Raw genomic sequence first — 27075 nt, 5'->3', positions numbered from 1 at the left:
GATGTCCCTGTGTGTGTGTCCCGTGGAGCTAAATCCGCTTACGCTGTCAGCCCAGTGCTGGCCAGAGGGATGGGGACCGAGGAGTGGGGACGGATGGGTGGGGGGCAGCTCTCGCGCCCTTACCCACCCCCTGCTACAAAGTGCAATGGAGAGGGCAGGACGGGTGGGACAAGGAGTGACACTTTTGGCACTTATTTCAGAGAGAGGGCACAGCCCCGAGCCCCGAGCTCACAGTGGGGCGGAAGACAATGAGGATAAATTAGCGATGCCACAGGGGCTGGTGACTGGGGAGGGGGTACCAGGTCCCCTGCCCACCCCTGCCACCCTGCTCTGTCCCCTGGGGAAAAGCAACCTCGTGGGCCTGGCCCAAAAGCCCACGAGCTGCCCAGGAGAAGAGTGGAGGGAGGGGGAGCAGGGGGGGGACCATCACCACCAGTGCATTAATGGGAACATCCTACAGCATGACAGGGGCACGGGCCATCAAACCTGGGGGGGCCAGCCCCCCCATGAAGGTCACAGGCTCATGCACTGAGGATGTCAATGCCAACACTCCTCCTCAACCCGCACCCCTGGGCACCCTCCTCCCGTTGTCCCCCTCAGCCACATCCCAGGACCCCCTTTGTGGGGTGACCCCATCCCACCTGCTCCACACGCTGGAGGAGAGGAGCCTGGGGTGTGAGAGGAGCCTGGGGGCAGGAGGGGACCCCAGCCTGTACCCATCGGGGCTGGAGGATGGGAAGGTGCTGCTGGGGGGGCCCCAACATGACGTGTCTCTTGGCCCCTCTCTGCACAGGGGGGCCAGGGAGGAAAAGTCAAGGTTACCGTCGTTTCTTTCAAAAACCAGTCCTGTTACAGCCGAGGGGTGGTGGTGATGCCCACAGCGCCTGGGCACCAGGGTCCCTCTGGTGGGCAGGGGGGCTAGTGCCCCGCCAAGGCTGAGCCTTCACACAGGCAGGGTGGCCGCTGCCTGCTCCAGGTCTCGGGTGCCAGGGGGGCGGCGGGGCCGGGGCGTCTGCTGCAGCCGCACGTTGCTGTTGGCTGCCTCTGGGCCTGGGGGGAGAAAATGAGGGGTTAGGGGCTCCTAAAGCCCACCACTGCGCTCAGCTCATCTTTCCACAGGGCATGCAATTTAGTCTCCCCAAATAACCCCCACATCCCCAGCCCCTCTTGGGGTTTTGGCTGCAGTGAGGGCTGGTGAGCACCTGCACTTACCTCTCCAGGCTGGGGGAGCCCCTTAAACCCCTAATTTCTCAGGAATGCCAAGGGGCAAATGGGAAGCACTGCACACCATGGCCAGGTTTTAATAACCCAAAGGGAAGGGGGCTGCCTCTGCCCACCGTGCCCAGCAAGAGGACACATGCAGATGCCCGGTGGGGGCTGTGGGTTAGGCACTAAGGGGTGTCACCCTGCCCAGGACAGTGAGGGGACTGCCAGCAATGCCAGGGTGAGGGGTTCCAACCCTCCCCGGGTGATGGAGCGTGAGGCGGGCGCAGGCTCTGGGAGTCTCATACCTATTCCTCCATGTTAATGGGGCAGGAGTCCGGCACGGCGGCTGCGTGGCAGGAGAGACCAGAAAGCACATGGTGAAGGGGGGAGCGGAGGCAGCGCAGGGGCATGCACATGAGCGAGCAAACGGGGCAACCACGGGGGGACGGGGGGATCTTGCCGCCTAGAATGAGTCTGGGATGAGGACGGGGAGCTGTGGTGTGAGGAGGCTGTCATGCATGCTGGCCCCCGGGTTTTGTGCCAAGGAGAACCGAGGGGTGGGCATGCTTGTGGCATGGGGGACACAGGTCCCTGCACATCTCCTCTCTGGCAGCAGGCTCCCGGTTCAGGCAGCACCCTCCAGCTGGAGCAGGGCGACAGGCAGAGCCTGGGACCTGCCTGCATACGGCTGGCATCCCGCCACCCAAACCATCAGAGACTACGTGGTGCCCTTAGGAAGTGGGTGCACCCCTAAAGCAGGACTTAACCACCAAAGAGATTAAGCCCTGTGCCCAGGTGTGGGGACAGCTCTGAGCCCAGGGGGTCACATGCAAGGGCACCCCAAGGCCAAGGGCAAGCAGTGAGGCTTCCTCAGAGAGGGAGCAACAAAAACCCTCTGCCTGCTGATTTATGGGAGGTGACAGCTGCTGTTTGGTCTGGCTTTTCATGGCAAGCTCAGGCTGGAGAGCAAGGCACGTTAAGTGTGTGGATCCCGGAGGGAACGGAGAATTAAACAGGAGCACCCATACACACACCCATACACACACACACACAGACACAGACACAGACACACACACACAGACACACAGACACACACAGACACACACACAGACACACACAGACACACACACACAGACACACACACACACACACCCCCCCCCCCCCCACACACACACACCCCCCAAAATCCCATTAAGAGCTTGATGTTGCATAAGTCCCTGCAGTGCTCTGCTGCAGAGACCCAGCTCAGCTCAGCACACCCTTTGTAGGCTGCCGAGGAGCGGGGCTGGGGGCAGCAGGACACAGTCTGGCTCTGCAGCAGAGACCCAGGCCTATGCCCACCTGCCTCTTCTCCCCTTGGGCTGCAGGAGGGGGCTCCCCCCCCCGTTAGCAGCCGTCAGACCTGCCCTGCACGGACCAGCTCCCAAAGAGCATCGCGGCGAAACCCAACCGGCTCGCCCGGCCCGCTGTTGGTATCGCTTACAGCTCGGATCATCTGCGGGTTGAAACCAGCAAAAACCCTCGGGGGATTTCAGGTCTTCTGCTGCCTCCCATGCAGCAGCTCCCCAACCCTCCCCACCTTGCTACCAGCCTTTTTGTCAGGCGCCTTCCCCCAGTTTCTCTTTCCAACGCCACCCTGTCCCTGGTAGAGGATCTGGCCGCGGCCAGAGGATGCTCTGAGCCCTGGGGACAGCCCCTGCCACCTGCTGCACGCCCCAGGGCTGGGCCAGACCCCCTTGAGGACACAGGTCTGCGGGTTTTATTTAAACCTCGTGTCCTAAAATGTCTGGGATGTGGCCTTTCAACTCCTCCCAAAGCCCTCTCCCCCCAGATTGAAATCTGCAGAGATTTCACAACAGTCCTGGGGATGAGCAAACCTTTCTGTTGAGAGGAATCACATCCCGTGCCTTTATCTGTTACAGAGACAGAAAAAAACAACCCACGGGACTGATCACATCAAAATCTCCCCAAAGTGAAATTGGGGGAGGAATAATAATAATATAATCACTGGTCAAGGTGATTTTCTTTTTAAGCTTTCAAGAAAACAAAATGGCCCCAAAGTAAAAGTCCACCCTGTTCTTGCTGGCCCCATGGATACAGTTACATCCAGACCTGCAAGAAACCTCTGCCAAAAAAGGACTTTTTCAGTGCATGCAAACCAGCCCTGCAATTGCAGTCCAGCACCACAGGTATTAAATTGTGCCTCAAATCATCTCCATTGCAAAGCAGCTGAGTCCTGACAGCGGGTGGCTGCTGATGGGGAGCAGACGGGGTTGGGAAGGAAGGAGCTGCCCTGAATCTAATGAATAAAACCAATGTTGCAAAACACCAATTGCAAACAGAAAATGACCAACCAGCCATTACAGCCCATGGGCAGCTGCTCTCCTTCACTGCCCTGGCCCCCTCGGGCTCTGCTGAGCACCCGGGGACACCCCAGGGCAATCCTCCTCCAACTCATCCTCCCGAAGCCCCCACTATGCACCTCCTCTGCCCCCAGTGCAAGCGGCAGCCCCCCCACTTTTCCCAGCGAATGCCGAGGCCGGATCCATCACCCCTCTCATGCGGGCGGCAGCGCAGCGCCTGCCGAGGGCTCCCTGCTGAGGGCTCCAAGCAGCACAGCCACCGGACACACGGACAGCCGTGGTGGCCAAAGGATGGCGAGTGCATCCTTGGCTGGTCTCGGCCCAGGGGCCAGATTCTGTACCCCAGCCCAGGTGGGGGATGAGGCCACTGCAGGCCTCATGGCAGAGCATGAATTTGCCCCCGTGCTGGGGCCTTTTGGGCTGCAAAGCTCTCCCTTCCTCATCCTCCCCCCGGCACAACCAAGGGGGACGTGGTCAGGGATGGCTTTGGCTGGTGCCACAGCCAGGGGATGCTTTGCCAGGACCCCCAGCAAAGGCAGGGGCATTGCTGGCCCCCCCCCCAGCCCCTGCCCCAGTCCCCCCAGGCCAGCAGGGCTCAGCCAGTTGCTGTCAGAGGGTGATGGAGGGGACATGGGGCATTTGTGGCAGGCACCTGTCTCTCCCCAAGAGCCTCAGTTCAATTTCTCCAGTGCAGAAACCACCAGGAACAGGCAAGGCAGCAGAAGAGGAAGCTTTCCCAGAGGAGAAGGGGGGAAGAAAGAATTTCCCCTCCCTCCAGTGGGTTTCACCCTCCCTCTTGGCTCTCCAGCAGCCACTGTGGGTCTGGGACCTGCCACAAATTTAACCAAGGTGCAAGGCAGGGGCAGAGTTGCTTTCAGCTTGTCCACAAATGTATTGATGGAGACTTAGACCCTCAGGGGGCTTCATCGTGGCTTTTTGCCCCATTTTCCCCCAACACAGGCTGACAAAGAGGACCCTGCAGCGCTGCGCAGGGTCTCCAGCCCACTCCCTCCTTGGTCTAATGGGGACCAGGGGCCACCAATACATTTGTCACCTTTGGGCAACTCTGGGCAGGGAGGGGACACAAGCATGGGTTGAGAAAACCGTGTTGGCACAGAGCGAACATGAACTTTCATGCGGACGGAGAAGCCTGGGAGGGAGGAAGAAGAGAAAAAAGGGATGGAGATATGGTGGGAGGAAACAGAATTGGAAGGAGGGTGGAAGAGAAAGCGTGAAGAAATGGGAAAGAGGGATGAACTCTGGGGCTCGGCATAACAACGTGACCTGATGTGCCCCATCTCCCTGGCCTTGGAGGAAGAGGAGGGGGAGGCAGGCAGCCCCTGCAGTGAGGCTGGACTGGCTGCAGATCACATCCCAACCCAAAATACTGCTGGGAGTCTGGACCAGGCTGGAGTGGTGCCACACAACTGTCTTCACAGGAAGGGCTGGTGCCCCCCAGGATCACCTCAGCGAAGCAAGACTGCAACCCCCCGAGGACAGGTCACCCTGACCTGCAGCTGCGGGGTGGTGACACGCCTGGTGCTCAGCCCACGGTGGGGTTGGGGGGGAGGTGGTGCATCGAGGACAAACTGGTGGGGATGCAGTGGTGGGGATGGTGGTGGGAGAGAAGGAATGGATGCAAAGGGCTGGGGTGATGCGGGGAAGAGTGGAAGTGTCCCCCCGACCCCAAGTTCATGTTCAGCAGACGGCCACTCACCAGGTAAGCAGGCCTCAGAGCACAGTTTATTGTCCAGCGCTTTCACGTGTGCGATGCCCAAGTCATTGTTATTGTCACACCTCAGACCGAGGAAAGCGCCTGTCCTCGGGCCTGGAAGGGAGTTAAGGCAGTTAATGCCGCGGCTCAGCGCTGGGGCTTGCCGTTGCCTTTTTAGCAGTGGGGTGTGGGATTTCTGGGTCTTTTCCCTTTCCCCTCCCCACCCTCTTTCAAAAAAAATAGATTAAAATGATGCATCTAGATGGGAGCGGGTGAAGAGTGGACAATAACACCTGGGCACAGTCCGAGCTGCTCCTTTCCTTGCACCGGCCGCATCGGAGGGCAGCGAAACAGCAACGATGCGGTGATGGGCACCGGCACGCGTGAATCTGCGCCCCCATCGCCTGCCTGGGGTTCAACCAAACCTTCCCCCCGGCACAGGGTGGCACCCGTCGCCTCCTGCCGGAGCCTCTCCGGCACCATCAGCATGTGTGTGAGAGCTGGGGGGATGCCGGGGGGAGGCAGCAACTGGATGCGTGGGGCAAAAGAAGCCATAGCCAAGCTTTGCAGAGGGGCTGGAGGCTTTCGAGGCTGAGGGAGGTAACTCTGCTTCTTAGCATCACCTGTACAAGAGATCAGCCCCCAGGTTCTTACCTGCATCCAACAGATGCAGGCAACTAAACCTCAGGAGGGATGTTCCCAAATAAGCCAGTAACCCCATTGAGAATGGGCACAGGACCATGTCCTAAGGAGAAAGGCTGTCCTGCTCCTGGAGCTTTTGGGGTGCCCATAGATATCCACCACAGCCCCCAGTTGCTCCCCAGTTGACATATCTGAGTTTCTTCAACAGCAAGAGCCTCCCCACAGGGCGGAGACCAAGTTTGAGGGATGGGTGTTCCTGTTTCCCAGCTCAGATGAGTGTCCGGGTCAGATAGGGGAAGAGTTTTGGTACGTTTTTTGCTAACCAGACTTGCAAACATGGGAGGGGGCACACTGAGGGCCTCCCTGTTGCCCAAAAGAAATTCAAGGTGGCTGGAGCCCAATGGCATGGGGGTGACTGTGCCTTTCCTTGGCTATTTGAGTGCAAGGGAGGAGGTGAGAGGAGCTCTCAACGTGCCTGTGTGGACTTGCGAAAGCACATTGAGGATAGGCCAAAAAAAATTAGGAGAGCATCCCACAGGGAAGATTTTTAGAGCCCCTTCCTATGGGAACCAGCCCAGACAGGGGTCCCTAAGCAGGACACTTTCAGAGATGTGAGGAAACACCTTCTTGGCAAGGGGAAAAGCACAGAGAAGCTTCTTTCCCACTTGGCCTGTTGGAAACACCATCGGATCCTGCATGCCAACCGTCACCCCGCACCACGCTCACCAAGGTCCCTGTGGCCATCTGGCTTCCCCCCACCCACTGGTGTTCAACCCCGCCGTGGGTGGCCCCGCTGTGACAGATGCTTGCCCAGCCCCAGTGCCCACAGAGTCAGGCAGGGCTCTCCCCGATGGCAGCCAGCAGGCAGGGGAGCTGGGGGCAGCACAGCATCTGCCATTGGCTCAGCTGCCCGGCGGTGACAGCGAACTGAAAGTGAGGGGACAACAACGACCTGGGACTTTTTACCGTCTTCCTGCGTGGGAGAGGCATCCTCATCCTCCAGCATGTCGTTGCCCTGCGGCACAGGCGAGAGGCAGCCAGCGTTAGCAGCCCCGCAGCGTCCCGGCACCGTGCCGGGTGCTGTCCCCAGGTCCCTTTGGGGGAATGTCCCTGGCCCCGGGGGTTTCCATGGAACAGAAGGATGGTCCTGGATAGGGGACAGCCCCACTGCCCCATCCGTCCCCAGGGCAGCCCCACAGGGACATGGATGTGTGGGCAGCCCCTTCCCTAGCCCAGTCCTGGTGGAATGTGGTGACAGCCACCCAGCTTCCCCCTCCGTTGGCACCCAGAGCTGGGCACAGCCGGGGTCCCCCTGCCATGCCAGGGTGCAGGGGGGTTAAGGTTACCTCGGCGTCGCACTCCTCAGCTGAGATGCTGACAAAGTTTATATCCAGGGACTCCACAGGTGTTGACTGTTGGGAGAAGGTGGAAAAGACGGGAAAAAAAAAATAGTCTGCTGCTGGGTGGTTTGGAGAAGTTACATCCCATGGGGAAGCTCTTGAACCCAGGGCCTATGGGCAACATCAACAACCCCCAGCCCCTACCTCTCCATCAGAGGCTGTGGCGCTGGCAGCTGCGGGTGAGGGGAGCATGTCCCCTTCCTCCTCCTCCTCCTCCTCCTCCTCCTCCTCCTCCTCCTCCGTGCCAGGAGCGACGTAGGAGCCAGACATGGAGGACACGGTGTCGGTGCTGAGCTGGGAGTGCTGGCTCTGGGAGGAGGCCATGGACATGACGGACTGAGCCAGGCTACTGCTGACGGGCTCTGGGGGAGAGCAGGGGCTGAGCGGGGCTGACAGACCCCCCCAGCCCACTGGTGCGAGTTGCAGCACAGCATCAGCTAATTAAACACAAGGCTAACGAGGATGAGCAGGACAAGGAGCAAGGACCTGCTGCACGCCACAGGGGTGTGATGAGGGGAAAGCTGCCAGCAGTGAGTCCCTGGAACTTGCAGCCCCCCATATCTGGGTCTGTGGGGTGATGAGGCAGGGGCAGTCAATGCCCCCATGCCCCCCATCTTCAGGTCTGTGGGTGACAAAGCAGAAGTGACACCCTGGGGCTTCACACAATGTCCATAGCAGGGTAGAGAGGGGCCGTGCAAACCCCCTCCGCATCCCCCCGCAGCGGGACGGACCTGAGACCACGATGCCACTCTCCTGCCTTGCCAGCACCCGCGAGCCCCGCCGTGCTGTACCTTCTGGGGACGAGATGGTGGAGGAGAGGGGGGTCCCAGTGCAGGAGGACTGGTCGATGGCTCCTGACGATGACAGGGTGAGGTTTTCACTCTCTGGTGTCGCACCGCATTCCTGGAAGAAGGGCCCGTGGGGAGGATGGGATGAGGGATACTTGGCACAGAATGGATCCATCTCCTCCAGGCATCCTTAAGGATGGAGGAAGAGCCAGGAGGGGCAAACCCCAGGCAGACCCTCTGGTCCTAGGCCTCCCCAAAACCTGCCACCCTCCACCCCGTCCCTCGGCTCATCACCAGCACATTTTGGAGAGTGCTCACCTCCTCATGCCGGGCAGGGGATCTTCTCCTGGAGACCCTCAGCTCCGATTCAGTGCATGACTTCTCGTCCTCCTCTTCGGGCAGGATGGAGGAGTTCTGCGAGATGGACCTGCCCAGGGCAGGGCAAGGGAAAAGCAGAGGGCTTCACCCCTGCCCACAGCCCCCAGATGCCCCTGAACCCCCCAGACCCCTGCGCTCATTCGGGTACTCACTTGGAGAGGCTCTTCTTCAGCTTGAGCCCCGGGGGGCCGCAGTCGGGGAGACGCTCAAGGGGCGAGAGGGCCCGCAGGGGGGGCAGGGGGCCGTCGCTGCCATAGGAGGGGAGAGTCCCCGCGCCCGGGGGGTCCCCCAGCGTGCGCAGCGGCCCGGCGGCCGGCGACGGCGTCAGCGGCCCGTTGAGGGCCTCCAGCAGCGACACCACCTCGTAGCCTGGGGGGATGTTCTCTGAGGACTGGGGAGAGAGGGGAAAGGGAATGAGGGTCCCCTCCAGGCCATTTTGCTGCCCCCACCTCTGTTCTCCACAGGATCGGAATGCCCCAGGGAGAAGCCAAAACCCAGAGAATGCATAAACTACCTGCACAAATGAAAGCCCAAATCCACCATCTTTATACCCAGTCAAAAGCCCTTTTTTTGCAATATCAAACTTGCGTTTTTTTTCAAGATCAATTTGCATTCAAGATCGATTTGCAAATAAACCCTGGCCCCTGGAAGCATGTGCATCCCCAAACCTCCCTGGCTTGGCCCCAGCTGGGCACTTACCGAGTGTTCCTCGGAGTCAGAGGTCTGCGAGGCGATGATGGGGTTGAAGCTGGTGGGCGAGAGGGGGCCCAGCTTTTTCCTCATGGCTCGGATTTGAAGCAAGGCTCGGAAAGCTGCGACAGCAGGGATGAAAGGTGAGGTGAAAACTGGGCGCTAAAAGGAGACATGCCCAGCAAAACGCCACTCCATTTCCCAGGAGGGGCATCCCCGTACTGTACAGCCTGGCTGCACGTGGGGCTGGAGGAACCCAAAAGCTCAAGGATGGGAGATGCCAGCTGCCCCCCAGAGATGCCGACCCCCACCCTGAGATGCCAATCCCCCCCCAGCCCTTACGCAGCCTGCAGATGGGGCAGTTGTTGGCCTGGTAGCGCAGGGTGTCGGCGCAGGTGTTGCAGAGGCAGAGGTGGCGGCAGGGCAGGATGAGGGTGTCGCGGACGTCCGAGAGGCAGACGACGCACTCGGCGCTGTTATCGCTCACCTCATCCTCGGCCACCTGCCCCGAGGGAGAAACAGGAACCGCTTGGCCTCAGTGTCTTCAGTCCATGTGGCATGAGGGCGGGTGCCCTAAAATACCGGCTAGGTGCCCTGAGAGCTCACTGCGGGGTCCCACTTGTGTCCTTGGGCTGCCTGCTCTTGAAACACAACCCTGGGATTTTATCCCTCCCCTCCTGGAGGCTGAGAGATGGGGCCAGAGGCATCAGGCACCCCACAGAGGGATGCATCCTTCACCCCAACTTTCACATATATAGAGCAGAGCATGAGGCACATCCCATGCTTTGAGCCCCACACTCCCCGCCTAAACCAGCAAGATCCGTCCTCCACCTTCCCAAAGGACCACAAAGGATGGGGGGAAAAAGCTCAGTCCTTCAGCTTTGACATCAATACAGTGTCTCCAAACACCTGCACATCCCTGGCAGCTCCATGCTGTGCTGCAAACTCTTGCCCCGAGCGTGTCTTAGTGGCCAGACCTGTGCTAGGGGAAGGGAAGAGGGGATGTGAGAAGACCCACAGGATGCAGGCACGTACCTTGGAGTCCTGTGTGTTGTACTTGTTCTCGATGCCATAGATCTCCTGCAGCAGGTAGCTCACACCATCCACCTGCAAGCCCATGGGGAAGGGGTGAGGAGCAGAGACATGCCCTCCCCAGCCACCACGGCTCCTGCTCCTCAGGCCAGCCCTCCTCACCCCAACATCTGTGGCTTCTCTTTGCATTGATGCACTCAAAATTGCACTCAAAAAGTGGGAGGCAGGAGCGGGGCAGGGGCAGGCTGCTACCCACACCGGGGTTTGCTACTCCCCAGAAGCCCCTCGTCACCTTCCCCACAGGGATGTATGAGGCAGGGGCAGTAGCTGCCACCACCTCAGGGACACCCAGACACTCACCACTTGCTTCTGCTTGAGGGGCTTCACACAGAAGGTGCCGTCGCTGTGCTGGAGGGAGGAGAGCACATGGGTGGGCACCAGGGCTGAGCACCCCAGGGACCGTTGTGCTCAAACACCCACCCGCTCCGTTGCTGTTGCAGCTCCCTCCTCACTCCCAACCAGCCCATTTGGCAACAATTCTGTTTTTTCCCTGACACCCTAGTACCAGGAAGGTGTGGGATGTCACACACATTGGAAGGTTGGAAACTTGTTGGAGCAAGGAAGATGGAGTTGAGACCAAATGCCTCAAAAGTGGGTGCTTAAAATCAAGGATTTGGGGGAAAAATCAAGGATTGAGGGATATTCACAGAATCCTAGAATAGTTTGGATTGGAAGGGACCTTAAAGATCTAGTTCCACCCCCCCTGCCACAGGCAGGGACATCTTCCACTAGCCCAGGTTGCCCCAAGCCCCGTCCAACCTGGCCTTGAACCCTTCCAGGGAGGGGGCAGCCACAGCTTCTCTGGGCAACCTGTGCCAGGGCCTCACCACCCTCATAGTGAATTTCTTCCTAATATCTAATCTAAATCTCCCCTCTTTCAGTTTAAAAACACCTCATCCTATCCCTACACACTCCCCATCTTTCCTGTAGCCCCTTTAACTACTGGGAAGCCACTCTAAGATCTCCCCAGAGCCTTCACTTCTCCAGCTAAACCCCCCCAACTCTCTCAGCCTGTCCTCACAGGGGGGTGCTCCAGCCCCCTGATCATCTTCATGGCCTCCTCTGGACCCACTCGAGAATTTCCAGAATTTCAGGAGTAGCCCCAGACTAGTCCCAACCCAGCAGCACTATTCTGAGCCCTGCAGGGTTTCTCCAGGCTCTCACACCTGGTGGGCAAGGGGGCAGGAGACGGAGGACAGCCCCAGGTTGGCACTTACCTTCTCAAAGGTGGCCAGCAGCACGTGGCAGTGCCCGGTGTGCTCTGCAAGACACAAAGGGACAGGCAGGGCTCAGGGGACATGCAGGGCTCAGGGGATGGGCAGAGCCACTCTGGCGATGAGGAGAATTAGAAGGCTCTGCCCAGTTGGTGCAAGGATTGACATCACAATGTCAGCAACTCAGAAAGCCCAAGCCAGCAAGGAACCCCCTCCTCACCCTCTCCTTCATCCACCACCGCATGCACCACCATGGGATACACCTCCCGATCCAGGTCGAAGCCCAGCTGGAGAGAGACAAGGGAAGAGGCTTGGTGAGATGGAGCAGTGATGGAGGCTTCATCCCACGTCCATAACTGTACCCGACCCCGTGGGTGATGCCACGGGCTGGTGGGACCCACCTCCTCCTCGCTCCACTCAGAGGGGTCGACGGTGTGGGAGGGCACGCAGAACTGCTGGCACACCCCCCGCTTGTAGTGCACTGTCTCTGACTGCAGGCTGTTGTCCCTGGGGATGTAGCTGTCCCATGGAGAGAGGACAGAGTCAGGGGCACCATGAGTGTCCCCATGCTCCTCCTGGTCCCCCAGCTCACAGGGATGCGGGGAGGATGGGACAGAGGGGTGTGACTCCTCCCCTTCCCTCCTGGATGCCTCTTGGGGACAAGGCAAGAAGTCCTAAAAAGAACTAAAATAATCCACAGGGCTAAAATAACCCCAACGCAGCCAACACAGGACAGGGATAAACCTGCAGCCAACCAGGTGGGGACCAGGAGAGGCAATGATTTATCCTGATCTCAGCTCTGGCCTGGAGGTAACAAGAGGAGCAGGATGGGACAGGGAAGGAGGCGGTGGGGGCTGGCAGGGACCTGGCAGTGGTGCTTGGAGGAGACAAGGACCCCCCTCCAGCTGCGGCACCATGGGGAGCTGCCTCATGCCCTGAGGAGGGGACATGCTCCAGGGAGGAGAGAGCATCTCCATCTCCATCAGCAGAGACCCACACCCTGGTCAGGAGGACACATGCCAGGCTGGGGCTCCTCACCTCGCCACCCCATTGTGAAACTCCTCGCTCGCCTGGTAGTAGATGGTTATGGCCACGCGGGCATCCGTGTCGAAGGTGAACTCCACGTTGTAGTGCACCTTGGCTTTGCTGACTTCTTCCCCCGGGGTCTTCACCTCTTCCGAGCACCTGGGGAACACAGAGGGTCCAGGAGACAGGCACCCCTCGGGGAGGGCTCGGGGTGCCCCAGGACTGATTCTCTGGCAGAGACGGCTCCCCCGGTGCAAGGTTCCCTTCAGCAACAATGGCCCTAAAAAGGGCTGCTCCCTCCATCGGGGGAAACTGAGGCACACCAGGAGGGACCAGCAGGCCCAAGGTCAAGCCTGCAGACTGGAAAGCACCGCAGGCAGATTCCAGCCATAATCCTGAATCTCCCAGGCTGGCTGCAATCCCCAGCCTCCCTCCAACAAAATCTTTGGAAGGTGGAGGAGAAAGAAAAAACAAAGCACTTCAAAGGCAGCACTAAACTCCTTTAATCCTGCAGTGGAGCCAGCGCAGCCAGTGCCTGCCAGGAACCTCACCCGTGCCAGAAGGGGAATGGGCACATGTGGACACCAAGGGCTCATCCCCTCTGTCCGCCCGTGCTGAGATGAGAGCATCCTCATAGTCAGCATCCCCGGGAGCATCCAGCTGGACCCTTCCCTCTCCATGGCTCACAGCCATGTGGGGCTCAGCCCTGTCCTCCCCCGCCACCAGGACTCACTTGACAAGGCGCAGGGTGTCCTTGCGGATGTTGATTAAGCTCCTGAGGGTCTTCACGGGTTCCTGAGGAGGTGGAGCAGCGTAAGGGAACTAGGATGAGAGAGACACCGGTGAAGGCAGACACACACAGAGGGTGTTATAGCAGCCGTGGACCATGTCCCAGGACCCCCCAGTGACCCAGCCCCAACCTGGCACCCCATGTAACACAGGGACTGGGGGGGTGTGTGTGCATCTGCTGGCACTTGGGTACCAGGCAGCATGATGACAGGGACACCCCTCCACAAAGAGCAAACCCGAAGGCTTTTGCAGGGGACAGTTTCACTGGGGGAGGGCACGCAGGAAGGGGCTGTTCCTTGTCCCTTTGGCTGGAGGGTGAGGGGGACATGGGGCACAGGGCAGGTGGTTGGCTGCTGATGTATTTTGAGGCTGCTGATGCAGCATGGAGCTGCTGGATAAGGCTGGGCAGAGGGAGGCTGAAGCTCCCTCCCTGCCTGGCAGCCAGGGAACCTGTCCTGTTTTCTCCCAAGGATGGATGGGATTCGGGTGGTGGGGCCTCCGCCAGCCCCATGCCCACAGCGGGGAGCTGATGGGGCAGCTGGGCAGGACCAGGTGGGCAGCAACGCTATGAGGAAGAGATGTCAAGCCATCCTCCAAGGTGACCTTGTCCTTCCTGGTCCTTCCTGTCCACCTGCAGACACCATGGGGGCTACAGAGCTTGCTGAGGAGAGGGGACACCCTCTCCTTGGCACTGCAGCCACCCAAGGGAGACCAAGAGCACAGGGGAAGGGATGTGGGACCCATCTCCCCTCTCTCCATCTTCCAGGCATGTTGAGCCCCAGGAAGGGATCAGCCCCCCCAGGGGACGACACAAACACATGCTGGAGAGACACAGGCTTAGGCTGGGATTAACACCTGGCTCGTTGGTGAGCTGTCACCATGTGCCAGGGGACAGCCAGAGCTAGGAGGGTGTCAGGTGCCATCGGGGATGGCAGATGCTCACAAGAACCAAAGAGCTGAAGCGCTGCCTTGGGAAAGGGAAAAGGGAACCAAGCCAGGCTGCCTTCATCTCCCCGTGCTGCCCCCAGCCTGGGTAGGGGAGACTTGGGGATGGTGAGGCACCTGCTGCACCCCGATAGCGAGGGGACAAGACTGAATTGCAGATGGCACCTGGGGATGCCCCGCGGGGAGCCAGGTGCCCATTTCCCATGTCCCTGGCGCCCTCGTGTGGGAAAGCCATGGTCATCTTCCCTGTTCCCAAAGCCAGCATCATCTTCCCTGTTCCCAAAGCCAGTGTCATCTTCCCCATCCCCAAAGCCAGTGTCACCTGTCACCTTCCCCATTCCCAAAGCCCCGCAGAGCAGGATGGATAGGGCTGGGGGACCCGTGCTGGGCTCAGCAGGATGGGACAGTCCAAGCAGCTCACGGGACCAGGCAGCACAAGCAGAGGCCTGCCCCATCCCTGTTCCACCATCCAGGCATCACCTCCCATGTCCCACCATCCCACGGCTCTGGTCCCACCAGCGACAGCAAAAGGCAGGTTAAAACCTGGGCTGGACCCAGCCTGGCCGATGGCACAGGGCACTATGAAGATGTGCTTGGAGTTGCTGCCCCCTCCCTCCCCTCCAGGAGGGGCAAAGAGCAGCTGAGTCATTAATCTGGTGTTAATAAGCTTTTTAACGAGTCACTAAAGGTGCACCTGCAGAATTACCAGGTTGCAGCTGGAAAGGAGCAAGTGTAAAAAGGCCTCCAGGCTGGAGCTGAGCCATGTTGTGACATGCCCTGCCATATCACAATACATCCTCTGCTATTCAAATTAATGAAGCAATTCAATCTTGCTCATTTGCACCTTGGCCAGTTGAGATGTACCCAAACCAGCCCGCAGTAAGTGGCAGAGCTTGCCCTGGCAGGGAGAGCACCCATGGGTGTGTAAGCCCCCTCCCACCGCAGCACCCAGGGGTGGGTGATGGAGCAGTAAAGGGGCAGCTGGGTCCCCTGGGTGCAGCCCTGCAGGGGCTGTTGGGCTGAGCAGGATGGGGAAGCACCACAGGCAAATTTCTTGCTGCAGAAACCACTTTGCTGTTGCGGTTGAGCTCTTCCACACCCACATCTGGGCTCTTTCTTGGGGGGTTGGGGCTTTTTTTTGAATGAAATTTTGCAGGCCAGAATTGCACATCAGAAAGGGGTAGTTTAAAGGACTTTTTGCATCTACTCAATTTAAATCAAACTGAAAAACAACAGAAAAATCCTCACGTCAAATGTTACCCATTTAAAACCACCATCCATGCATCTATAGTGACATTTGGTCCAAACTGGCTTCTGTTAAAGTGAAAAAAGAATCTATTCAAAAATATCTCTTGGATTTTTCCTACAAGCAGACCCAGGCTGGTTTGCATGGGCAGGGAAACCCAGAAGCATGTTTCAACAGTCCCTGGTTTCCCTGGAACACCCCATGATCTCCGAGTGCCACAAACAGCTTCTCTGCTCCTCAGCCCCTGCAGAAGTGTCCCAGCACGGTGGCAGCTACTAAACCTGCAACGCCCTTCCCAGCCCCTTAGGAACCAGTCCCGAGCTGGAAAATCCAGATTATCCCGTATCCGGGGTGGGGAGGGTCTGCACAGCCTCTGGGTGCTCGGCACATCCCTGCAGCAGCAGCACTGTTACTAGCTCAGCCAAGGTGCTCAGAGAGGACTTGGGACACAATTTTTCCAAGGCTTCCTAGCCCTCTACACCCAAAGAACCCAAAATAAATCCTCCACCAAAAAGCACTGGACATCTCCAATGTTTCCAGCTCAGCCAGGGCTCTCACAGCACGCCAGACAGTGAGAGCATCACAGCCAAGAAGCATTAGGACAAGTTTTGGAGGCGGCATAAGAGATGCCCAAACGGTGTCTGGACACAGGCTTGGACCAGAAACAACACGGGTCCTCCCCGACCTCTCCCTGAGCCCCCAAAACTGGCCTGGCCCAAAGCCCAGCCCAAAAACGCCCACTGCTCCCCAGGGAGATGGGACCTTGGTAACAGCTCAGGGCCATCAGTAATTAAGCTGGAGCAGTGCAATTTAGCTTGCGATGCTATATTAATTATTTCTGCTGTTTCCAAGCTGTTCCTTTACCTTTCCTACTTCTGCTGTGGGCGCCTGACTCGGAACTGCTCACTGGGCAGTTTAGAGGCTTTTACTGTCATCAAGGGGATTTCTCAGCGCTTGATGCTGGAGGGAGAACCCCAGTGCTGACTTTTCATTTTCCAGGGAAGCACAGAGGATGGAAAGGTGCTGGCTTTGCCCACACAATGCCCATGGGTTTTGAGGAATGCTCCTGCCCTTGGCTTTACTGGGATCCCTGCCCCGGCACAGCCCAGGGCCGGGTGCTCCCCGTGGAAGGGCCATACGATGCTGCCAAAATGCCGCTGAAGATGATTTCAAGGAGGAAACACAAACTGGGATGGCAGCAGCCTTGCCAGCCCAACACAGAGCAGGCAGCATTTGAGAGATGGGCCAATAGAGCAGGTAAATTTATCTCAACTCAACAGAAAAGCTTTAATGCCTTTTAAGTCGTCACTTTGATTTTTTTTTTTTAATACTTGAACCTCCTACTAATCCAGCTGATGCTGGAGAGCCACCCTGCTGAGATGCACCTAGAAGAGCAAGGGACATTTGGCCCTACAGCCAAAACCTGCTGTGGGGACAGCCCCACTCTCATTTCCTCCCCTTTCAAAGGCAGAAGATACATCCCCAGGACCGTGGGGTCCAGGGATGTCCCCTGCAGCCTGGTTTCCCTGTGCCCTGAGGCCAGCTGGAGCTGGCAGCACCCAGCACCGCAAAACCCATCAGTGCTGCCCACAGGCCCCACCAACCCTTTTTTTTTTTTTTTATTTTCCTATTTGCTAGAGCTTGGGGAATACTTTCATCTGCTCCTGTCCATGCTACTCTACCCCACAGCACACCAGCACCACTCTCAGTATGTTCCCCACCCTGTGCCGCCTGGGCTGGGAAAGGCAAGAGAGAGTGAGAAAGGAGGAGTCGGGCTAAATCAGCCCATTGCCCCTCACCACCTTCACCAGCTGATGTTTTTAAGCTGGTGGGTTTGTGTGTGTAAGCAGCCCTTTGCAGGTCCGAAAATACGTGCAGGTCTGATGAGCCACAACACGGGTACTGCAGAGAGTGGCATCCAAAGGCAGATGTCACACCATCGCCCCGTCCATCCCCAACCACCTGCAAACCTATTCAACCCTTGCAACTCAAGTTTGGCACCGAGGTGAGAGATATAGCAATAACATTATGTTGCTGTGGAGCGTGTAGATGCAGGCAGACAGGCTGAGAGGAGACCTGGGTTAGTCCCTGATGGAGGATAGGCTGCAGCAAGTAACCAACCCTTACATTAGACATCAGAGAATCCAGTCAGGCCACCCCAGGAGTTCTTGGCTGGCTCTGCCCTTGGGAGGTGACAGCCAGCAGCCTTATACCACACACCCCCATGACACACACAGACACTGTCATTTTGGAAACCCAGACCCCGTGCCCCCCCCAGCCCCGCATCCCCCCCGGTGCCCACCACCACCGGCCGGTTCCCCAGGAAGTTGAGGTCGCTGTTCTCGCCGAAGAGGTAACCCTCAGGGTGCGTGGAGTCAAACTTCTCACCGCCCATGATGAAGTGGTTGGCAAAGTAGCTCCCTGGAAAGAAAACACAGAGGCTGCCTGAGCAGAGGGGGAGGACGGGGCTTCAACCAGGCGATGGAGCGGCACGAAGCCACCGAATCGATGGCTCAGAGGTGGCTTTGTCCCCAGGGTCACCTTGCTGGGAGCCTTTCAGATTGAGCTCATGCGCTGTCAGTCTCCAAGCAGGCAGAGCTGAAGGGGGAGCTGGCCAAGAAGTGACCCTGCCTGGCTGCCTTCTGCCTGCCTGTCCTGCCCTCCCCTCTCCCTGCCTGCATCCCCCAGCCATCATCCCTCCCCGCCGTGATGGCCGAAGCGTGGGCAGAGAGACCTGGGATGGGGAGAGGCCAGTGCTGGGGTCCAGCCCCACAGCAGCGCCTGGCCTGGGGGCTGCTCCATCCATCGGGATTGAACAGGAGCAGAATCACACCCCAGGGCTTTGGCTGTGTCCCTCCCTGAGCACAGTGCCTGGTCCCCTTTCCCTGCTCGGGAAATCCCTGTGAGCCCCAGCCCAGCCTGAGCTGCCCAAGGTCACCCCGACCTTCAGCCATCCCCGCGCTGGCAGGGGCGGCCAAATCCTGGTCGGTGAACAGAAACAGGAGATGGGTCCCAGACGGCAGAGCAAGAGAGCAGCACTAATCCTCCACATAAACACCAGCTAATTTCCCGAGGAGGCAGGAGAGGCAGCAGTCACAGCCTGTCCTGCCAGAGCACCAGTCTCCAGAAGCCCTGGGAGCCCCGGGGCAGCCGGGTTGGCTCCTTCACCCCCACAGACGCTGCCAGGAAGGGGCAGCACGGACCAGGCACAGAGCCCTCAGAACGGGCAGGGATGGTCCTGCCCAAAGCCCGGCATCACAGGCCTCGTGTGCCATCCAAGGCAGCATGTCTGCAGCCAGACATCTGCCCGGGTTTGCCATGGCCCCCACCGGGAAGGTGGGCAAAGCACAACTGAACTGAGTTCTGTCAGTTCTCAGCTTGAAGCCTTCCCTAGGAAGGACCCGCCTGCAGGAGGGAGGATTCTGGGAGGATGCAGACTCTCCAGGAGGTCAGCAAGCCCCCTGCAAAGTGTCCCACATTGCCCTGATGAACACCAGGCAATGACCAGTGTCCCTTCTTCCCTTGCAGGGTAAAGCACGGAGCCAAAACACCAGCACTGTCCTGTCTCCCAAGCTCAGAGCAGCCCCCAGGCCAGGCACTTCTCAACTACAGGAGGTATTTTCCTCCCACCTCAACCAGGAGATGACTGGTGCCTGCTCCTTGTCCGTGAGATCCGGGAGCAGGAAGGTCGGGACTTCTCCTTGAGGTGGGAAAAGGAAGGGGAAAAGGGAGGTGAACACGGATGGCGAGGAGCGAGCAGAAGCACCAGGAGCCATGAGAGGCAACGGATGGAGGATGGACACGGCACCCTGCATCCTGCCAGCCATGGGGACAGGATCTAGTTTGCAAAAACTCCAAACCCAACAGCACAGAGCCATCCACAGCCCCACTGGGGACACCCCGAAACCAAACCTTAGATGTCCGCAGATAAAGGAGCTCAAGCCTGGGCTGCAGCTCTGCTTGTGGGGACTGAAGTCAGAGCTGGCAGTTACCTCCCAGAAGATGCAACGACTGCCCAGGGCTGGATCAGGCCTTAATACTGCATTTAAAAACCAAAACTGAGCCCAAAGCTCGCAGGGGAGGAGGACAGGGGATCTAACACCAGGGCAGGAGGGACGAGTGGGGCCGTGCAGCTTCATCCAAAGGCCCCGCCACACAGGGATGCCCGGATGCAGCGCACCCATTAGCAAACGTCGACCATCAATTATTGATGCCTGCTGCTTTCTGGGCCCATTTTCCATGTACATAATTTATAGGCAGCTCCCCAGGGAAGGACACAGCCATGTAAAAAAAAAAAAAAAAACAACAAAAACACAAGAGCAAAGTGCCTTCCGAGCTGCCTGCTGGGGGAGAACAGGGCAGTCAGGAGCTTTTCCTGGCACCAACTTGGGGTGAGAGCAGGAGATGGAAAAAAAGGATATTTAAACCTGCAGAAAACCTACCCCCGCACTAGGGAAAAGCTTGAAAGTGGAGCACAGGCTCTCTGCGATGGCCCCAGTCATTGTTTGGTGGGTGCTGGGAACTCCCATAAAATGGGCAAAGCAGATGAGGACCACACTGCTGTCACATAGTCTCTCTGCCAGGAGTTGGGAGCACCCCTGGGTGCTGCAGGCTCCTGGTGTACCCCATGCATGGCCCAGGGGCTTCAGCTTCCCCTTTGCAGCAGACAGCACTGGCCCTGTGCTCCCTCCCGGGAAGGTCCTCCAAAAACCTTGCCATTAAATAAGAACCCTGAGCTGTGCCAGGCTCTGCCAGGGAAGCACCAGCACGGAAAAGCCCGGGGCATCAGCAAAGCCAAGAGCATCCGTCAGCAGAGCCCAGGAGCCTGCCAGAGCCACCAGGTGCCAGTGACGCTGTAGGCACAGCCCGGTGGCAGAGGAGTGAAGCACCTTTCCAGCCACAGCCACCTTATTATCGGCTAATTATAAATCCTTAACCAAAGCCTACCCCTAGGGAAGGAAAGCCCGTCAAGGACGGTCACATTGCAAAGGGAAAGCTGGGCTTTAATGAGATCTTAAACTTCAGAGACTCAGTGAGCAAGCGTGTGGGAAGGGCTGAACAGAGTGGCTGCTGGAAAGGAGTAATAAACAAAAATTCCCCAAGGTTCTTGTCAAACAGAGTGTGTCCTGCACGCCTACCGGCACCAGCACATGGGACATATCTGGCACCAGCCGGTGCCAATGACACTGTCAGCCCCTTTTCTCCATGAGTGCCAGGGGTGCCACTTTGCCCAGATGCCCCGAGATGGGTGAGGACCCCGTGGGCGCAGACCCTGGTGCGTGCTGTGGCCATGCCCATGGCTCTGGCACATGGTGGCACACGTCCTGCACCATCCCCTCCATCCCCTGAGCCATCGCTGCCCTGCTGGGGTCTGTCTCAGCTCTGGTAATGCAGCCTCTGGCTCTCAAATGTCAGAGCCTGGATGTTTCAGCTAGGTCACAGCCTGGCTCTTCAAAACAGCTAAAATACAAAAGCTCATTTTCAGCCCATCCACATGCACCCAGAGAGGCAATCGCCGAGTTTCACACAGGCTGAGGTCAGCCCAGTGGCCGTGGCACGGTGCTGGCACAGGGCACAGGAACACCCTGCGGCAGCGAGCGCTGGCACAGGGTGCTGCCACAGGCACAGCACCGCCTGGGCGAAATCCCGGCTGGTTAAAAGGTGCAGGGTGCTTCTGCCCCAAGGCACCCCATCGCCACCCGGTGAGCTGGCACACTGCAGCTTATTTAATTCAGTGCTCTAAAGCAGGCAGCCAGAGCCAGCAGCAGCCCGAGGCAAAGCCAAACCCTGGCCACAGCACTGCTGTGTCAGCCCTCACCCACTGCGGCCCTGGGAGCCCCTCGGGCTGCTCCCTGTGCCTTGGCAGTGCCACCACCGTGGGGTTGTGCCCCCCAGATTGGGGTGTCTCTGCCTGGGCAACCCCTTCGCTCCTGTTTCCAGCCAGGACCCTGCTCCCGTGTGCCTCAGGGGAGCTCAGTGATGTCCTCAGCCAGGGACAGGGGCTGAAAGCAAGGGACTTGCCCCAACAGGCATCCCACTAGCCAGGCAGTGGGCTCCATAAACAGCCCCTGCTTGCTCTCCCTCCTATCGCCTCTGCTTCAAAATACTGGCTTAACTAATCCCATCTGTACCCTGCCTGGAGGGGATGGGACCCCCAGGATGGGAAAGGGAGATGCTTGACTGGGACAAGAGATGGCTGCCCTACTCCCAGGGGCTGCACTGGCCATTCCAAGCGAGCCTGCAGCAGACCAGCCAAAGTCATGTCTGAAGAGAGGGAGATGCCTCAGGGTCCCACAAGAGCCCCCCTGAGGGCCACGTTTCAAAAGCCAGTGGCTGTGTCCAAGCAGCATTGGAGGCGAGAGAAGTGCTGCTGCCACAGTCAGCTCCGCTGCCCGGCATGTCCTCCCCTGCCTCCCCCTCGGCTGCCGGCAGCACTGAAGGCAAATCCCCTCTCAGATTAAAAGCAAACCAGCCATAATCTCCCCCGGTCACCAGCCTGTCTTTGTCCCAGTGCAGACGGCCATGTCACCTGGGCACCTCCTGCCCCTCTCCCCAAGGACCCTGGGCAGCCCCAAGACCATTCCCCACCCCCGGGCTCTGCTCAGGCCCCATCGCTGGGACCAACCCAGCTGAGCACACGTGAAAGCCCCAGGTTCTCCCTGAAAAACAGAATTAAGCCTCAACCTGGTGTCTTCTGCTACCCGAGATGAGTTGGAAGTGCTCAGCTGGGTGCACTTGCTCCCCCAGAGCAGGGCACAGGACTGACACCCTCCACCCCAGATATTTCAAGAGCCCCTAAATAAGAAGCAGCCCCAAGATAAAAGCCTGTAACGCACAGCCGCTGCAGAGAGCAAACCCACAGATGGGGTGGTCCAGCTTCAGCTGGCATCAAGGTGACAAAAGCCTTGAAACGGCGTAAAAATGGGGAGCTGGGGGAGCCCCGCGGGAGGACAGGCTGCCCAGGATTGGCCACCTCCACCCCGCAGTGCCCCAGTTAACCCCCACCACTGCAGATGTGCCAGCCAGCTGTGCAACTGATTTTAGATTAAATTTTTTTTTAAAAAGCACCAAGCACAGCTTTTCAGGACAAGAGAAGGGTTTGTGTTGGCTGTAATTCTTCCTAAGGAGGTCTTTATTTGTAATTAGCAAGTAATTTGTCACGGCACTAATGATCCAAGCGTTTACCTTATCCTATTAACTACCAGAATAGTTACCTATTAATAATATTCAGTGCCGCAAGGATCCTGTGGCAATCCCCGTGCACGCACACCGTGCTCCCGGGCATCATCCACTGATATCGGCATTTTTGCGGCTCTGAAGCGCTGCCAACCCACGGAGCAGACTCCATCACCTCTCCCCACAGTGACCCCCTCATGGCTCCCCCGGACACCCGCTTAGCCTGGCCCTTTGCAGGGAAAACCAAGGCACAGAGGGGAGGGACGGATTTTCCAAGGTCACGCACAAGGTTTGAGACAGGGCCGGCTTCGGGAGCGGGAGGGACATCACGGCTGAGCCGCAAGGCAGGTGAAGTCTCCCCATGGCAGAGGTTGGGGTGCCTCTATGGGGCAGGGCCCTGGGAAGGAGGGATCCCCTCCAATCCCTCCCACCCCAGCTTCTCTCATCCTCCCGGGAATTTAAACCCAGGCTTTTCCCAAGCAGCCAGCACTGGAGCGACCGGCTATAAAAAGAGCTCCAGCCTTCCCAACCCTGTGCCGCAGACCACGGGTATTAAAAAAATCATCATCATTATGATTAAAGTCGCATCAACTCAGACAAGTTTGGGAGCCGGGTTGTGCTGGCAAAGATGCACCCGGAGAGGGGGCACCCCGCGAGCAGAGCCAGGGGTGCCCCCATCCCTGCCGCGCCGCACGGACCCAGGGCGCCCAGCAGCACATCTGTATTTTTTAGGGTGCCCCCCCCTCCCAGCTGTGTGCGCTCAGGCTTTGTTTTGGGGTGCGCAGGGGCATCCCCGGCCGGAGCAAGGTCGTGCCCGGTCCCCGCCCTGCTCGCTTGCTGCCCCCTCCGCCCCCCCTCCCCGCCCAGCGGCGGCACCGGGATGCGGGACCCCCCCGGCGGCTCACCGGATTTCGGGGGGTATCTGTAGACGGAATTAGCGGGGATATCCACTTCCTCCACCCCTGCGTTTTGCCGGCTGGTCAGAGCCCCCATGGCCGGGCCGGGGCTCAGCGGGCGGGATGTGGCGGGGTGCCCCCCCGCCCGGGACCGGCACCGGGGCTGGCGGCGGCGGCCCCCGCCCGCAGCATCCTCCGCTCTGCGCCGCGCCCGGCACCGCCTCCGCGCTAGCGCCGGGGCTGCGCCAATGCGGGGCCGGGCCGGGCCGGGCCTCCCCCGCCCCGCACCGCCCCGCACCGCCCCGCCACGGCTCGGGGATGCCGCGGGGCTGGGGGACAAGGCGCTGCCCCTGTGCCCAGGATCACCGTGTCCCCCACCCGCGCAGCAGGGGCCCCCCCTCAGGTGTCACTTACCTGGCACCCCCCTCCTCCCCCCGCGGCACACGCGTGACCCCAGTGCCACCCCCGCTGGCACCCAGTTGCCTCCAGTAGTGGTCACTGGTGCCCTTTGCCATCACCTGCCCCCCATACCATTCATCTACACCACCACCCCCAAGTCACACACCCCAGTGACCCCTGCGCACTCCAGTGTCACCCTCCTCCCACCCCCACCAGCTGGGTGACACTGAGCAGCATCCCCACCCCAGGGACCGCCAGGGACAGCCTGCCCCCCCCGGCTGGCTCAGAGCACGGCCCCTCTGTCCCTGTACCCCCCCCAGCTGCTGGGGTGAGCCCTGGGAGAAGGCCAAGCCCCCTCACTTTCCCCAACCAGTTGCCCGGCGCAGGGGAAGGAGAGGGACCTGCCGTTGGCACAGGGGTTGAGCCTCTACAGCAGCTGCCTAGCGCTGGGGGGGGGGGGGGGCCGCAGATTAAAAGACTCCCCAGCACACACCTCCATCTTCTCTGTCCTGCCCTCCTAGTTCTGCTCCACACCAGGAGCAGCTGCATTTGCCAGGCACAGCCTGTGGAGGCAAGGAGCTGGTTCTCTGCTCCGGTGCACCTCAACACACCCCCAGATTCTCCCAGTTCCCCCAGCATTAAACTACTGGGAAGCACTGGGCACCTTCACATCTTCCCCTTGGGGATGAAGGTGAAGGATGGACCCTTCGACCACTCGCTTAAAAACCCTGGTGATGGATTAGTCCTGCAGTGCAAGTTAGTGGAGCATCACATGATTTTGATTTGAGTTGATAACACGAGTGCTATAAATATCAAATGGGAGATGTGCAGAGAGGCGGATCAGCTGCCCTGATGTCCTCGGCTACTCGGCGGTGACGAGCAAAGGCCATCCCCGAGGCTCCCCCCTTCACACCCTCCCTGCAGAGGGGACGCACACATCTCCCTCCCTGATTGCTTTCTACCAGCACAGCCCCAAGGGTGGTTGAGGAAAGCCAAACCAAAGAGCAGCCACCACCATGGCAAGCCCAGGGGCAGCTTTGTACCCTGTTCTGTCAGCCTGATGCCACCACACCAGGACCCACGGCCCTGGCAGTGACACCACGTCCGCGCCGCTGGATGTCACACCTGGGCTGGGTCCCAATGGGAGCGTTGGCCCAAGAGGAGCCGAGGGCGACATCAAGGCTGGGAGCCTGCCCCGGCTCTGGGTGCTGGCACCCAGCCGGGAGCCCTGAGAGCCCAGGGGCTGATCCCCGCTCACCCCAACACACATTTTGGGGAGCCTGTTCTGCAGATTACAATTTACATTTACAAATCTAGCACAGCCCAGAACTGCTGAGCTGCCAGCACGGCCCCGCTCCTCTGCCTCACTTCAGCCAGCGACGACAACGAGAAACACGACCCTGGAAGAGGGAGCCAGCACATTTCATTACCGGCACACAACAGACTGCAGGGTTTTAGTGCAGATAATAATTCAAAGTTATCCCTGTGCAGATCCATAACCCAGCAGTCATTACACACAGAGCTGCTGTGTGCATGCATGGCTTGTGGGGTGTTTTTTTTTTTTTTTTCCAGCAGTGTATTACTGCAGCAAAGGATTTTGTAGGACAGTGCCGCAGTGGAGCGCGGGAGTGCAGGCAGGAGCTGGGTGACGATACAGCTTCGAGGGCAGGTTCCCTCCCAAGCCTGCTCGGCCACGTACGCACCTGACCCCAACACATGTAAAGCCAGAACGAACCCCACGGGGGCTGACCAAGCAGGGCTGTGGGGAGGGTGAATCCAGAGCACAAAGAAAAAGCAACATTTAACCCCAAAACACACCTGCTGCTGGGCAAGATGCAAGGCTGAAGCGCTTGTGCTGCCCAGCTGTGGGATTTAGTGTGTGTATTTGGCAGGGAAAGGGGATCCTGCTCTGGCCTCCCTGTGCTGAGAGGGAAACTGAGGCACAGGAGGGCCCAGCAGTTTGCTCGAAGGTTAAACAGGAGAGCAAGCAGCTCACCCATGGCAGTAAATGTTTGTCCGTATTCCCAGTCCACTCCCAGTCCCTCCAGCAACCCCCGGCACATGCTGCAGAGCCAACCACCCTCCCCTGGGCTGTCTCAGACCCAGCTCTGTGCAGCCCAGCACAGAGGCTGCCCCAGCCCTGTACCGTGGGAAAGGCTGGAGAGGGGATGGGCCCTTCGTTAGCAGGTGCTGAGCCCCTAATGAGGGCTGCCACATCATCAGCCCCCCAGGGTGGTTCCCAGACCAGCTCCTGGCCCAGAGGGCACAGCAGGGTGCTGGGAACCCACAGCCTGCCTGGAGGGGTGACCCCACACCCCCTGCAGGTCCCAGGGGGTGGCAGGGCAGCATGCCTGATGGGAGGATGGAAGAGCATCTCAGGCAGGATCACGCCAAGGGAGTGCTGATGGCGAATCCTGCCCTCACTGCAAATCCTGCCTCAAAAAGGGGGTTTTCCACCAGCTGGTTGGTGTGGCGGGAAAATCCGAGGTGTTTGCAGTGGTCTTGTGGCTCCACAGCCAGGCTAGGCACAGAGTTTCATTTAGAAGGACTGAAGGTCCTGCCTGCTTTTCCAAGTGTCACTAATGCTGCATTTTATCACAGCCTTGCACACCCGCTGCCTGCGTGAGCCCCGCTAGGTTGTGAGTGAGGGCTCACAACAGCATTTTCCTGGGTTTCAGAGCAGGCACTACCTGAGGCTGGTTGCTCACAGCTTTGCTAACTCAGCTAACGCCGTGCTGCGCACACAAGTGGGTGTTGCTGGCAAGCGGGAGAGGTCCTGAGCGCTCTCCAGGGCTGTGCGGGGAGGTGGCAGGCCGGTTTGGGATCCCAGCCTCTGGAATTGCTCCTCTCACACCTCCACCTGCCTCAGGGCTGGTTTTGCCCCAGGAGGATGAAGCTGCCAAAATCTCAGCAGGGTGAGCAGGACCCTCTGTACCCACTGCTGCATCCTGGTGAGTGGGATCCCCCCAAACACCCAAGGGTGATACCCAGCCTGGGGAAAACACGTGGTGGCATCGCTTCGCAGTTGTGCTGCTTCCTGCCAGAGCCCACCTCCACGGGCCCACTGGGACTTCACAGAAGTCCCACATGGGCCCTCACGCATGCGCTGAT

General features: G+C 59.1%; 1 protein-coding gene across 8 annotated transcripts; it reads right to left on the bottom strand.

Annotated features, from left to right (window-relative positions):
- Positions 1–938: 938 nt before the first annotated feature.
- RNF157 (ring finger protein 157) lies at positions 939–23777 on the bottom strand. 8 transcript variants are annotated; one of them, XM_074921762.1, is made up of 20 exons: positions 23575–23777; positions 17796–17914; positions 13247–13335; positions 12526–12672; positions 11889–12006; positions 11708–11774; positions 11491–11534; positions 10574–10621; positions 10217–10288; positions 9524–9683; positions 9191–9303; positions 8644–8882; positions 8432–8540; positions 8117–8228; positions 7470–7687; positions 7272–7337; positions 6892–6940; positions 5287–5397; positions 1512–1552; positions 942–1050 (listed from the first exon to the last, which is right to left on the bottom strand). In XM_074921762.1, exons 1-19 carry the CDS (start codon positions 23660–23662, stop codon positions 1512–1514), a joined length of 2010 nt encoding a protein of 669 aa, XP_074777863.1. In that variant the 5' UTR covers positions 23663–23777; the 3' UTR covers positions 942–1050. The 8 variants fall into 8 exon arrangements, 6 of the variants coding, with proteins under 6 accessions (XP_074777863.1, XP_074777864.1, XP_074777861.1 ...); XM_074921763.1 differs by lacking the exon at positions 5287–5397; XR_012634738.1 differs by lacking the exons at positions 1512–1552; positions 6892–6940 and having other exon boundaries at positions 939–1050.
- Between the last annotated feature and the right edge of the window lie 3298 nt (positions 23778–27075).

This window comes from Athene noctua, chromosome 18, assembly GCF_965140245.1.
Source record: "Athene noctua chromosome 18, bAthNoc1.hap1.1, whole genome shotgun sequence".
Lineage (NCBI taxonomy): Eukaryota > Metazoa > Chordata > Aves > Strigiformes > Strigidae > Athene > Athene noctua.
Note: the sequence above shows the minus strand (reverse complement) of the source record. Positions and strands in the feature narration are given on the sequence as shown.